Source organism: Ambystoma mexicanum, chromosome 13, assembly GCF_040938575.1.
Source record: "Ambystoma mexicanum isolate Mex_15411 chromosome 13, UKY_AmexF1_1, whole genome shotgun sequence".
NCBI classification, from domain to species: domain Eukaryota; kingdom Metazoa; phylum Chordata; class Amphibia; order Caudata; family Ambystomatidae; genus Ambystoma; species Ambystoma mexicanum.
In genome coordinates, this window is record NC_090938.1 from 392,761,066 (window position 1) to 392,776,187 (window position 15,122).

General features: G+C 45.9%; 1 protein-coding gene across 1 annotated transcript in view; it reads right to left on the bottom strand.

Moving 5' to 3' along the window:
• Positions 1-546: 546 nt before the first annotated feature.
• IPO4 (importin 4) overlaps positions 547-15,122 on the bottom strand; it is a 3,008,003-nt gene continuing 2,993,427 nt past the window's right edge. The window contains exons 29-31 of the mRNA XM_069633964.1: positions 12,758-12,827; positions 10,109-10,237; positions 547-1,155 (exon numbers count right to left, since the gene is read on the bottom strand). Coding sequence (XP_069490065.1) covers positions 10,110-10,237; positions 12,758-12,827 — 198 coding nt within the window. The 3' untranslated portion in view covers positions 547-1,155; position 10,109. The remainder of the gene's footprint in view (positions 1,156-10,108; positions 10,238-12,757; positions 12,828-15,122) is intronic.

A 15,122-nucleotide genomic window follows, 5' to 3' on the forward strand; every position in this document is an offset into this window, starting at 1 on the left:
CTTTTATCTTTCTACAATCCATCTCGCTCTCTCTGTTCCTCCTGTCTCTTTAGACTGAATGGTCCCAGTCCTCCATGTGCCCAGTCCCGGTTCCGATCCTTTCAGCTTCTTGCTCCTTTGCTCTCCCACTCTCCATTTGCTCTATGACTGTTTATTCTCTTTTCCATCTCTCTTTGAAAACTCATCTCCTTCATAGCCCCCGATTGGCTGCTACCAGCATTGATGTTCTGATGTTTACTTACCATTATTTTTGTACTGTACTTTGTTTTAAATTGTACAGCGCTTTGGGTTAAGGCGCTATATAAAACACAATAAAATACACACAACACCCCCTGCTGTTGAAATGTTCAGAGATCTGGAAAAGCAGGAAAACGATAGCTAAAAAGAGAAATTTGCCGGAGGGCACAATCTGTTCGAAATGACTGGACCGAAATGGAATGAAGCTTTCTTTGAATTAATCACCTCAGACATCTGCAGGGCACAGAAAAATGAATATGCTCAATACACCTGTTTCACTTGAACATCAAAAACAAAGAAAAGCGAATGTATATTGCCAAAAAATACTTTATTTTTTCCAATGTTTAGATTTCATGTGCATTTTTTTTTTACAACAAAAACAAAACACATTTGAGGTCAGTCTTCAGATGAAATTCATTTGTGTAAACTGTGAAGGTAAAACCTTGCATAACCTTGCATTTGGCTAAACTCTTCTTGAGCCAGACCTCTAGTTGCAATGAAAAATTGAAAAATTTCGTAGCCACCGGTGACCAAAGGTAATAAACCTAAAAAACATGGTGACCTTTTTAAACCTCAGCTTTCACCAACAGCAGCAAAAAAAAAACCACAAAAACAAAGGAGTTGGAACCAAAGAAACTAGTTAAAACATCCCACTTGGAAATTAATGAATTGTGGAAGACAAAATCTACAAGCCTCAGAAATATATATATCAGTTCAACAACAAGGTTGCCCCAATGTTGAAGCCTGGTGCTGCATCAAAGCCTCACCCAGGGGTCTCTACGACTAATTTGAATGTAGGTTTTTGTTGGCTGAAGAGTTTGTATGACAAACTGTACTCTCACAGGTCGCTCCAACACTTCACTCTGCAGGGCCTCCATCTGATTCCTCTGTGGCACAATCTGTGATAGGACAGGACCTCTAGAGAGGAACAAAGAAAAGGTGAAAGCTAGGCAGTCATCTAGAGAAGAAAATGGGAGAAACAAATAGACAAATTGGCGGAAGAGGGAATGAAGGAGAAGAATTGACGGTAGAGTTGAGGGAAAAAAAGAGAATGGAGCAAATTGAGAAAGCTCAAGGAAGTGTAAGACCAAACAATAAAATACAGTAAGAAGAAGTATACAAAAGTAAGGGACAAGAAAAAGTTGGGCAAGATAAAAAATGACACATCTGGAGCTGCAAGAGAACACTGTGAGGAAGAGGTAGCATGTGATATGGTCTTAGGCAGGCAGTGGGAAAAGAACCTAGGAAATTGTGGAGAGGCAGAAGGAAGATAGCTGCCTCAGTAGCTAACTCACTGCACAGATGATATGATATGATATAATATGTCATTTATAACGCGCCTGTACACAAGTGTTTCTAGGCGCAACAAGACCAGGAGGGGGAAACAGAAGGAGGACAAAACAACAATCTTACTAGGCCTTGTGTCAGTCAGATCGCGCAAGTGCAGGGAAGAGGGAGGAGAGAAGTACCAGGAGTGGAGGGAGAGGGAGAAGTATCAGGAGTGGAGGGAGAGGAAGAAGTGCCAGGGGTGAGGTGGAGGGAGAAGTGCAGGTAACTGAAGCGCTGCCAGAGGGTGGCTCATAAGTGCAGAGAGAAGGGACTGTAGGGTTGCAGATACAGTGCTAGGGGAGCCAAGAGGCAGCGTGAGGGCAACTGGACATGCAGGAGCCTGGGCCCAAGTTCAGTGGGTGGCCAGGTGACCAGTGAGCAGAGCAGTCAGGGACATCAGCAGGGGAGAGGAAGAGAGAAAGCGGAATCGAAAATGAAGGTCTTGAGTTGCTTCCGGAACCAGAGGTGGTTCTGCTCAAGATTGAGAGAGGCAGGGATGTTGTTCCAGAGGGAGGCCGGAGACGAGGCAAGAGATTATGCACCCCCCCGCCCAATTTTTGCTTGGAGAAGCGTCTGACCCTCAGAGAGTTGGAGGTAGATGAGCAGAGAGCTCGAGAAGAACAAGTTACTTACCAATTGTAACGTTCTTTTGACTGGATGTTACTCCCACGTATTCCTCATCTTATGATATTCGTATACTGCCAGCTTCGCTGCTTTGGAAAAAATATATCTCGGCAGAGGGCGTTGTGCATGAGGTTGTGGCGTCAATGTCCCTCGACGGGCTTTGTACCATGTCGACGTCACCATCAGTTTAAATAGCTTGCGCCGAGCCTGTTGACTTCAGTTCTGTTTTTTCGAGGAAATATTCGAGGAACACCCAGGCGTGCCCATGACTGATAGACCCTTCTCAGGAGAGTGTAATTAACGTAAACTGTACTTCGGGGTAGGAGGGGAGGGGTAATGAGGAATACACGGGAGGAACATCCAGTCGAAAGAAGGTTACAGTTGGTAAGTAACTTGTTCTTCAAATGGATTGTGTCCTCCCACGTATTCCTCATCTTATGATAAGACTCCTATGGCAGTGGTAATTTTGGAGGTGGGAGTACTAATTATTTTTCTCATGGACGGAATGAAGTACCGCCTTGGCAAATAAACCTTCATTGGAAGAAGAGGCATCTAAGCAATAATGCTTGATGAAGGTATGCATTGATGCCTGTGTTGCAGCTGAACAAATATCTGCTGCAGGTACTCCCCTCTACAGGGCCGCAGAAGTAGCCATACCCCTAGTGGAATGGGCTCGAAACCCATTCGGTGTGTCCTTTCCCATCAATCTGTAGCACTCAAATATAGCCAGAATGATCCAGCGGATAGTCTTTTTTTGTCACCATTAATCCCAATTTATGGCCTGTATAACCTATAAAAAGTTGGTCATCTTGACGCAATTTTGACATTCCTGAAATGTAAAAACTGAGAGCCGTTTTAGGGTCCAGTCTATGCAGTCTCTCCTCTTCTTTGCCCAAATGATGAGGAGGGTAGAATGTTGGCAATATGATTTTTTGTGACAAGTGGAAGTCAGAAACTACTTTTGGTCAGAAAGAGGCTTTAACTTTAAGAAGCACTTTGTCCTTGTAAAAAGTAGTATATGGAGGTTTACATGAGAGCCTGTAGTTCACTAACCCTGCAGGCTGATGTTAAGGCCACAAGAAGGACAGTTTTTAATGGTAGAAGCCTCAAGGGGCAGGAGTGCAGAGGCTCAAAAGGTATACAAGTTAGAAACTTAAGTACCAGATTTAAATCCCAAGTTGGGACATGAATGGGGAGTGGAGGGTATACATTAGTAAGCCCCTTCAGCCTTCAGGAATTGAATTATTAATGGAATTTTAAAGTAGGAAACCTCTTCTGAGGAGCGCTTGAAAATGGACAGCGCAGCTAATTGTCCCAATCTGGAGCCCCAGATTGGCTAGATGCAATAGGAAAGATAGCACCATTGGGGTGCCACATTGAAAAGGGTCCACATCCTTAGCTTTGCACCAGTTACTGAACTTGTTCCAACAACACCGGTAAAAAGATTTTGTTGCTGGCCTTCTGGCCAAAAGCAAAATCTCCATTACGTCGTCCGAAAGATCCCAGTCCTTGTATCTCAACCTTTCAGAAACCATGCGTGAAGGTTGAGTGTTTTGACCTCTGGATGGAGAATCCAACCTTCCTCTTGTGAGAGGAGATCCTCTCTTTGCGGAAGATGTATTGGAGGGCAGATGGACATGTCCAGAAGGTCTGGGTACGACATACTCCTGGCCCAATCCGGGGCAATAAGGATCATAGTTTTACCGGAACTTTCTCAACCTCCTGATTACTTGAGAAAGCACGGGGACTAGAGGAAACGCGTACAGAAGTGAAACTTCCAGTCCACCACAAACACATCTCCTAGAGCTCCTCTTGGGGGAAATTCCCTTGAACAGAACTGTTCGCATTTCTGGTTAACCGCGGTCGTGAACAGATCCACTTGAGGGGTTCCCCAAAGGGCGAAGATCTCCAGAAGGACTTCCTGGGCTAACTCCCACTCGTGGGAGACTGTGGTCTGCCTGCTCAGAGCGTCTGCCACCGTGTTCTGCTCTCCGGCTAGGTGAACTGCTGATAGAGAGATTCCCTCTCGTATTGCCCAGAACCAGAGCTGCATTGCCTCTCTGCACAGTGGTAGTAATCCTATGCCTCCTCTCTTGTTGAGGAAGTATATGGCCACTGTGTTGTCTGTCATTATCAGGACATTTTTCTCCCAGTACAGAGGGCAGGAAGGCCTTCAGAGCTAGTCTGATTGCTCTCAGCTCCAACAGGTTGATGTGTAGTTTGGACTCCGACAGAGACCAACGACTGCTGATTGTCAGATCGTTGGTGTGGGCTCCCCACCCCGTGAGTGAGGCGTCAGTCACTACTGTTATCTCCGGCCATGGTTGCCAAAAAGATTCTCCCTTGAGGATATTGTTGTTGCAAGCCCACCATAGTAGATCCTGAGCAACTGCGCTCGGGACTTGCAGAAGATCCGACATACTCCCCGAGAACTGGGACCACTGAGTTCTGAGGGCCCATTGAAGAGATCTCATCCTCAGTCGAGCCTGTGGCACCAGAAAAATACAGGATGCCATGAGGCCGAGCAACCTCAGAAAATCGAAGTCCGGTAGATGTTGGGCATTCTGGAACTTGTTACCATCTGCAGTATGTGAAGAGCTCTCACTCGGCAGGCGAAACTTTGCCCGAGGAAGTGTCCAAGACTGCTCCGATAAAGTGGAGTTCTTGGGATGGCATCATGTGAGACTTCTTGAAATTGAGGGAGAAGCCCAGTTTGTGAAGGAAGTGACAGGTGAACGACAGATGTTCCTGAGCTTGTTCGGGAGAACGCGCTCTGATCAACCAATCGTCCAGGTAGGGGTAGACGTGAATCCCCCCTCTACTGAGACTTGCTGCCACAACCGCCATCAGTTTGGTGAAAACCCTTGGGGCGGAGGTTAGCCCGAATGGCAGAACTCGAAACTGATAGTGAGAACCGCCAACTGCGAACCTCAGGTACTTTCTGTGCTTGTGACGGATTGGCACATGAAAGTAAGCATCCTGAAGATCCAATGATGCCAACCAGTCTTGCAGTTGGAGAGCCTGAAGGATCTGAGAAAGGGTTACCATCTTGAACTTGTCCTTCCTGAGGAATTTGTTCAAGTTTATTAAGTCCAAGATGGGTCTCAATCCTCCGTCCTTCCTTGGAATGAGAAAGTAAGGGGAGTACCAACCCTTGTTCCTCTCCGCTACACGTAATTGCTCTATTGCACCTTTCTCTAGCAGGGTTAGAATTTCCTGCAACAGGAGCGGATCTGGAATTTTGACAGAGTTGGTTCCCGGTGGATGGTCCTGAGGCCTTTTTAGGAAGGGAAGGCAGTAACCTTGAACTACCGTCTCCAGTGTCCAAGCATCTGAAGTAATGCCTCGCCATTCTTTCAGATGCTGAGAGATTCTGCCTCCCACCAGGGTTTTGTGTGATAAGGCCTAAGAGTGATTTGGAGGCGGCTGCAGGAGCGGCTTAGGGCAAACATGCCGTTCCTGAGGCTGGTTTTGCACTTTTTCCTCGTCCACCACGAGCGACATTTCTCTTGCCTCTTGGAATGGCCTGTCCTCTTCCTCTACCAAAAGAGGAGTTGTACCGAAAAGAATGACCTCTCCAGCAAGATGAGCCTGAATAAGGTTTCTGAGGCTGTCGCATAGAGGCACCAAGAGACTAAGCCTCCGCTTTTGAGGTCTGTAGTTTTTCTAAGCTTTCATCAGCTTTACTACCAAACAGCCTCAAGCCATCAAAAGGCATGTTGAGTAGCCTGGTCTGCACGTCTGGTGCAAACCTAGACTTCCTCAACCACACAAATCTGTGTAACACTGTGCTTGCAGCCATGGATCTGCTGATACTATCAGCAGTAGCCAGTCCAGACTGGAGACATTCCCCCATTGCCTCCTTTCCATCTTTGACAATATTCAGGAAGCCTTCCCTTTCCTCGCCTTCCGGAATATGTTCAGCCGCCGCCGAAATGCAGTCCCACAGGGTATGGGTGAACCTGGCCAGGGTACAGGTGACATTAGTTGACTTGAGAGCCATGCTACCTGAGGTAAATACCTTACAGGCCCAAGCATCCACCTTCTTATCCTCTCTATCTGAGGGGATAGATGGATAGGCTGTTTGTATTGACGAAGTTGAAGCCTGAATAACCAGACTTTTTGGAGTGGGATGCCTACTTAAATAATCAGGCTCAGAACTAGAAGTTCTATACTTCTTTGGAAAATTACTGTTGACTGCAGCAATTGTATCCAGAACTTCCCAGTTTTTTTCTACCGTTGTCTGAAGTGCCCCATGGAAGGGGTGAACTGGGTCCTTCTGGGGACCCTGGTCAAGTATATCAGTCATATTATCCTGATCAAATGTGGGTGAGGTTCTACACCAACCCATGTATTCAACAACCCTATTCATTAGACTCCTGTACCCTGAATCTGCATGTTCTGCAGGGTCAGGTTTTGTAAACTCTAGCTAAGGTGACGTATCAATGCCACTAGCAGAGTGAAGGCTGTCGCACACGTCTCTCATTTTCGATTCTGGATTGCTTAATTCTCCTGGGACCTCTCTGGTACCATATTGTACTCCAAAAGGAGAAACTACTTCTTCAGAGACACGTTCTTCAAATATAGAAGACATTGACTTAAAGAAGTCTGACTTCAGTAAAGGAGTAAATCTCCTTTCCTGTACTTGAGTTTGGGTCGAAGGCATCTTCGATGGCATCAAAGGAGTCTTCGAAGACACCGATGGCGGCGACGAAGTCGTCGAGGGCTTCAACGACTTATGTTTTTTAGTCGGTGTCGAGGAAACACTCGATTCTCAATGAATCTTCGACGATTTGACGTCGACTCGAGACTTTTGAGGTTCGCTTTTACTACTGGATTTTTCCACAGTAGTTCCTGACTTCCCTGTGTCGTCCAACGTCTGGCTCTTTTGAGGCTTCTTTGAGGGGGTTGAGGCCGCATTCTCAAAGACCATCATCTTCCTTCTAAATTCATCCCATTTTCTTGGGGAATCCGACTTAGTCGGGCATCTTATAAATTCGGTAGACGTATCAGAGGAAGAGGAGGGAGATCTATGTCTCCTCTTAACCTTCTTTGAAGAGGAAGATGACGAGAGTCTCGATCTACTGCGTGATTGAGACCTCTTGGAATGTTTACGGTGATCCGATTCTTTCGAATTGCTCGATTTCCTATGTTTTTTTGACAAGGCCTTCGAGGAGGCCATTGAAGCTTCCCGCCCCACAGCCAGTTTACCTTTCCTCTCACGAAGGGCCTTCTCAGTCATCGACTGACAGGGAGCCACAATCGCCGGTTCGATGGTCTGAACCTAGGCACCAAAGACAAACGCGGTGAGGATCTGTAATCGACATCTGCGATCCGCAGTCAATACATTTTTTTTAACCCCGTCTTGGGAGTAGAAGGGGTGGAAGACGACATTTTCTGAAGAGAATTTCGAAGTGCGCTGTTCTAGAGAGTGAAGCAATCGGAAAAACGGAACTGAAGCCAACAGGCACGGCATGAGCTATTTATACTGATGGTGACGTCGACATGGTACGGAGCCCGTCGAGGGACATCGACGCCACAACCTTGTGCACAGCGCCCTCTGCCGAGAACATTTTTTTCCGAAGCAGCGAAGCTGGCAGGATACGAATATCATAAGATGAGGAATACGTGGGAGGACACAATCCATTCGAAGGAAGATGTTTAGGAAGAGAAAGCCACAGCCACATGGATCCAGTGTAGAGATTTCAGAGCTGGAGAGATACGATCCCTGGGCTTGAGGCCAAGGACAAGTCTTGCAGTCCTGTTCTGCATAGGTTGTAAAGGTTGAAAAGAAGAGACAGGCAGATTTACAAAGAGGCTGGTGCAATAGTCCAGCCTGGAGAGGACCAGGGCTCTGGAGACAGTGATTTTCTGGGGGAAAGTGAGAAAAGGCAGAATACCTCTGGGGAGGTGCAGCTGAAAGTGTGACTTCTTAGAAACGTCAGAGATGTGAGGAGAGAAGGAGAGGGTGGAGTCGAAGATGACACCAAGGTTCTTAATCTCACAGGAAGGAGCAGGAAGAGGGCCCAGGGTGGGCGGCCAGAGAGAGAGGAAAGGAGGGAACAGGCATCCCGATGAGGAGGATCTCAGTATTACTGGCATTAAGGCAGAGATAATTGGTGGCACACCATTCCAGAACTGTGGCCAGACAGTCTGGTATGAGAGAAGGAGCAGAGGTGGCTGAGGGTAGCCTGAAGGAGAGCTGGGTGTCGTCTACCTAACAATGGAAGTTAGAGCAGAATGTAGCGATGCAGTGGGCAAGAGGTGTCAGGTAGTGGTTGAAAAGCCAGGGAGAAAGGCTAGACCCCAGGGGAAGTAGAGAGTGATATAAGAGAGGAAAGACCCCAGTTGGACCTGGGAGGGTCAGTCAGTGAGTGAGTAAGGAGGTCAACCAGGCCAGGGCCTGACCAGTGATACCTAGGTTGTCACGAAGGCGATTGAGCAGGATGGCATGGTTGACCATGTTAAAAGCAGAGGATAGATCGAGGAGAACAAGGAAAGAAGGAAATCTTCACAGGTGTTCTGGAGAGCAATTTCCATGCTTCTAGCAGCTCAGAAGCCACACTGGTGGTTTTAGAGACAACCAACAGATTCAGTATACAGATTAAGCTGGGAAATGACCAACTTTTCCAGGAGTTTGCCCAGGAAAAGAGTGATGGAGATTGTGCGATAGTTAGCCAGAGAGGAAGGATCGGCAGAGGGCTTCTTTAGAAGAGGGTGCACAAGGGAGTGCTTAAGGGGGGAGGGGAAGGTACCCGCAGGCAAAGGAGTGATTTCATAAATCAGCCAAGGCTGGAGAAAGGGTGTCAATGTGGTCCTTGATGGTTCTGGATGAGCAGGGGAGAACCTGTTTTGACAAGACTTTCATAGATCGGACTTGTCTAGAAACATCATCAGGGGGCGAACAGGGGAAAGGAGGAGAAACGGCCGAAGACAGGCCATTTACAAAATAAATATCATATCATGGGTGGTAGAGGAAGAGGCGGAAGAGGAGATGGAGGAAGAAAGAGTGGACAGGATGTCCTGAGTTTTAGTGGTGAAATGAGAAGCCAGGGCCGTGCAGAGGGCCTGGGAGTGGACAGGAGAGGTATAGAGTGCAACAGGATTGGTAAGCTCCTTGCAGATTTTGAAAAGTTCAGCCAAGTTGTTAGATGCCGCAGAGATGCGGGCTTGGATGTAGGCTCTCTTCTTAGAGAGGACAGAGAGTCTGTACTGCCTTTGGAGCAGGCAGCAGGCCAGTTTGTCAGAGGGTGCACCTGATGCCCTCCACTTCCTCTCAGCTGCCCAACACTTGCGTTTAAGGGTGGCACAGTCGGCATCGTACCAAGAGTTGCACTTGGATGTGTGCTTCAAACGGTTCCTCACGCCCGGGGCAAGGACGTCAAGAGTGTTACAGATAGAGAGATGAAGGTTGGAGAGGGCTGTGCCAGAGTGTGAGTCAGCCAAAGGTGTAGGCGGAGAACAGAAAGTTGTGGTGAAAGCCTCAACTGACACACAAACGTTTCATAGGCCGGATGACCGAGAAGGTAGGTGGCAGGGCTGGGGTCGGCTGGACCTGAGGGGAATGGGGGAAGGAGAAGAAAGAAAGAGCGAGAAAGAGAGAAAGAGAGAGAAAGAGAAAGAGAAAAGAGAGAGAAAGAGCGAGAGAGAAAGAGAGAGAGAGAGAGAGAGAGAGAGAGAGAGAGAGAGAGAGAGAGAGAGAGAGAGAGAGAGGAGAAAATGTTCGCTCCATGAGAGAAGAGTGGTGAGAGGGTTAGAGAGGGGGAGGTCTGAAGAGATCAGAACATCCCGGGTGTGCGATGCAGTGTGAGTCGGGCCAGAGGGAAGAATAGAGAGAGTCACAGAGGTTGCAATATATAGTAAATATCATTGTTCACTGTAAGTGTGAGAACACAGACACAGACACACTTCATCTTACCTCACTGGGATAACACTGCGTTAATTTTGCCCACAGCTTCCTGTGGAAGTGAGATCATAGCATTTTGTAGTTCCTGTGGAAATCTTTGTGCTACATCTTTCAGCAGCAAAATCAGTGTTTCCTGGGTCTCTATAAGCAAAAATAAATAAAAGTTAGACCCCGAAGTTACTTCCTGCATGTACTGCCTCGCACAGGCAATTTAGCCTTACATAACAAAAAAACCCCAGAAAATTGGCTAGTGGCACATCACTTTAATAACATTCATAAAATCCACATGCCAATGGGATTACTGAGTTGGTTCTGCAGATTATTGACTGGTAGAGGAATTCAGCGTTAAATGGTGCAGCTTTCAGGTAGGCTCCACCCCAAGGGTGTACCCACAACAAGCAGCCCCTGAGAAGGCTCCAGCCAGTCTGGCAGAGCCATATATGGTCCTTCCACCCAAGAACCATTCAGTGGAATGGAAAAGGACTTCTCAGGACATTCAGAAACAAGGGGGTAAGGCAAAGGAAACCAAGAGGCCACCATTGGCCACCTTGCCTTTGTGTAGGTATCCATTGATGCCTATGGCAGGGCCTGGGAATCCCAAACATGGAGGACACCTAGAGCCACTGTCTCATTAGCATGTAGCTTCCACCAGCCCATACCCTACTCTATGGCCAACACACATGTGCCCAAATACATACACTTGTTGTACAGAGTTGTACCACTACCCATGGGTGCCCTAAGGGTATTCCATGGGTACTGTTCACCAAGAACAAAATGAAGAGCTATACAGCCAGGGGTCCAAACTGGACTCCTGTGCAGAAAATAAGCAGAACGCACAGTTAAAGGAGATGGAGGACAAGGAGGCACTGTCCTCCAAGGCATTTCCAGCATCACAATTCTTGAGGCAGGGAATTCTGAATATCCCAGAAGTCTGAAGGAACATCAAATTAACATATCAACAATTACGTTACATGGCACAGTAGTTACTGTTTTCATAGTACTTCATCCCCTTCTATCATACAACCAATTCTACATTATAAGGAATTCATCTTACTCAAACAGTTTCTATAAATTGGCAGAGAAAACTGTACCAACTGGAAGGGGGTAACAGTAGGGATGAAGCAGTGAAAGTGGACCTGAGCCAGCACTATCAGTTGTCTGAGCTAAAGCTTTTAAACTCTTACTCAAATATTTATGGGCACTGCAAAATAGTAGCTTGAGAGCGGTATCAAGTTAGGTATATCTGGGCGTATTAACAAGTAATCACCCCTCAGATACGCCCTACAAAGAAAATGGGATAGCTAAACTTACAGCCATATCACAATCCAGGATCATCCGGGCAAAATACTGTACATTTTCCATAAAGCCGCTAATAGTTTACTATAAACAGAAAATGACACCCATTCTCCTTTATGGTACAGAAATGAAAGTATGAAAATCATACTCCTACTGGTCTAAAAATCAAGGGTGCCTACTGGAAAAAAGCGCTACAACTACCGATCTCAGAACCTTTACCATTAATCAGGCACAAATTGATTTTGCTGCATGGCATATATAAATGGAAGTGATGTGCCTTCTATCGTAAATGTACGATGACTGATCACAAATGGACTATTTACTTTGATATCAAGCCATCTGAAAGCATCGGATGATAAATTTGTTAAAATATGGCGCGGTAGAGTGCAGAAAGTGCTGCACAATGCAGATATCTCTGCTATGTTGTTAGAAAACCCTGATGAAGCAAAGCGTAAAATGTGGGAATATGATTGGAGACAAACTCGACTTCATTGCATTCAATATAACAAATTTGGGGAAAATCCATTTGAAGTGAAAAGGTATGGCTGCATTGCGCCATATTTGTTAAAGTCACCTAACCCGCAGCATCGTTCAGACTTTCTGCGCTTTAGGTTGGCTCTTTGGCCAACCGTTGCCATACTATGTAAAAGAAAGTTGATAACCCAAGACGAAATATTGTCTCGCTACTGCCAATTAGAGAAAGAAACTATAAGGCACTTATTGGTGGACTGCGTGAGCGTGCCAGCGTTGAGATGCACAAATTCTAAGCATCATTTTGAAGAATATGTAAATTTAGCACATGCAAAGTTATGGTATGCTTTGTTTCATTCAAATCAGAAATCTTTTAGATATGCAATAATTAATTTTCTGAATATGTTAAAACTGAAGGAAAGCATAAACTAGGCATGTGGCCTAAAGGAAAATCAAAAAAATGAAAAGACGTACTTTTAGTATACTGCAAATGGTGAAATGAAGTTTCTAATACAATATTAATTAGCGTATGATCTATGTTTTAGTTATCCCGGTGAACACTGACCTGATGTCTACCTGTATGTGTATCAATCAGCGTTATTTTAAATGTATTAACTAGTGTTTTATTTTCATATTGTATATTATGATTTGTCTTTTTTGTTATGTTTAATGTTGAAAGGTTGACATTGTGTTCAGCCAAACCAAAAAAAAAAAAAAAAAAGCTTTTAATCTCTTCCTCTATTATGGCACATGCTTCCTTACCATTCAATATGTGAATACCTAAATTATAAGACTGAAGGTCCCGAGAGGTAATACAATGATTACTGTTTTCAATTTTAAGCACATAATTTATAGCTCACATGGCTTACTAGTCACACTGCACCACCTCCTCACCTGGTTTCAGCTCAGTGGTTCCCAAGACGTGGCCAGCGATCCGCATAATATCACTCAGATTTTTAATCACCTGGAGATAAAAAATAAAAAAAAAACTCAGACATGCTAAACTCAAAGGTGGATTCAGGATAAAGAGCCGTTTGTGCAAAACATAGAATCTGGGTTAATATGTTATGTTGATTTATACCGTGCACAGCTGCCACCCAGGGGCAGTCTCTAGGCCCTCACGTGGCTCTGCAAGAGAGGAGGGCTTGGTGTGTTAGTGGGGATGGGATGATAGGATAGGTACAGAACCCGGAGGAACTGGCGTCTGTGAGCGTTGTTTTGCACGTGGGAGTTTGTTCGGGAGGCCCTGTGTGTTGTAACCGTATGGGTATGCCTCAGTGCCTCGGAGGTGTTCTAGTGTGTGTGTTTTGGTGTGTCATGTAAAGCTAGGGAGGACTGTTCTGCGCACTGGTTGATTGTATCCATAATGGGTCTTGAGTCACGGATGGCTGTAGGTGTATGAACTATCATGTTGGTGTGTAGTTGATGGATTTATGGACTATGTGCCAAGAAATTACCTCTTGGTTTGCTTCCAGAATCTCAGAGAGGTGGTAGGGTGCGAACATTAGATTGATTCTTGGTGTGTTTATGTGAAGTGTGGCTAGTCCCTAAGTCAAGTGTAGTGGCGTTAGTTATGATGGAGGAGCAGGAAGGGGGAGGTGAGTTACTAAGTTGGTCCGTTTGGTGAAGCCTCTGGTGTGAGTCTTTGGTTGCCGCTTCGTGGTATCTACGAATGATCTTAGTTGTGGTTCGTCAGCCCATCTCACCTCCTCTCTAGCTCAGGGGCGGATTTCCCTGCAGGTTATGTTGGCAGATGGTCATACCTAGTGTGTTTCTGGTTACTTGTCCAGGTTCTTAGTGGCCGTTGGGTGTGGATCTTATGTACGGTCGGTTACGTAAGGGTGTGCAGCAGGAGTTATAAAAGGTAGAGGGGAGGTTTCTCAGCCGGGCGGCCCTAGTTGTGGGTGGACAGGTTAGGTTGAACCTAGCAGGTTGTGGTGATGCTTGGGTTGTAATGGTTTACTTGTCTTGAGTTTCCTTGGTACATATTTGTGTGTGGTGTTAGCCCAAAATCTGTCCGCTGTTTGGGCGGCCTTCTGGTCGTTGACTCCTCTAGTTGTTGGGCATGGTTGGGGGGGGTGGAACAGGAGGATGCGGGTGATGCAGCATTCTGGTTCTCCAAGATATTGCTGCGGTTATCTGTGACAGTATCCATTAGTGTATTACTTTTTGGTCGCAAAATTATTGCTGCTGATGTCCCTTTCCGGTTTTCATTGTCAGTTGAATAACCAGGTTTTGAGTCGTTTCCTGAAGGTGGCGTCATCTTCTGTGGTTCTAATTTCTTTGGCTATGGTGTTCCAGAGGTTGCCAATTCGATGTGAGAATGCTGTTCCTACGAATTTCCTTTTTTTCATATTGTTTTTTCTCTATTTGTAGGTCGTCGCTTGATCTTGGGTCCATTCTGTAGTCTGTGGGTTTGAATGACTCAGGGGCACATGTAGATGCTGAAGAACAGGGGAGAAGTGCTGGATCCCTGTGGGACTTCGTAGGAGATATTTTTGGTGTTTGAGATGAACAGTGGTATGTAGGTTCTTTCAGTTCGGTTTATGAGGAATGAGAGGTAAGCCACCTTCATGCGTATTCCTGTATGCCACATTCCATCAGTCTTTTTATTAGCCATATTGATAGAAGTGCTGATTCTGTTTCTCTCATTGGTCTGAAGCCAACTTGTGACCGGTTGAGTAGCCGTTTTTAAAATAAATTACGCATTTAAGTATTATCTTGTACACATGGTTCTCCAGGATCTTCGCTGGGTAGGGCAAGTTGGATATCAGTCTGTAGTTGGTTGGGTCTTCTGCGCTTTCGGATTCCTTTTTGACCAGTGGTTTGATGTATGCCGATTTGAAGGCGGTTGGGTACGATTCCTTTTTCGAGTGATAGTTTAATTAGGTTCCGGAAGTGTCTCGCTGGGGTTCTGTGGTTGAGGATTTGTTTGTAGATGTCAGGGGGGCAAGGCTCGCTTGGGGATCATGCAAGGTCGGTTTCCTTGATTAGTGTGGCGAAGGCTTTTTCTGTGATTGGTTCTAGGCAGGTGAGTTTTGCTGTAGTCCGTTTCGCCCCTGGTCTGTGGTACGGCTTTAGAGGTTATATTTGCCCGGGTTGTTTTGATGGTCTGTTGGATGGTTTCTATTTTTGATCTCAGGTTGTTGGTGATGTGGCCACAAAGTGCTTGTGTTGGGATGACGGGCTTCTTGCAGTATGAGGTTTTTTAAAATCTCTTTCATGATTCTTAAGAGTTCTTTCTGTGGCTTGTTTGCCG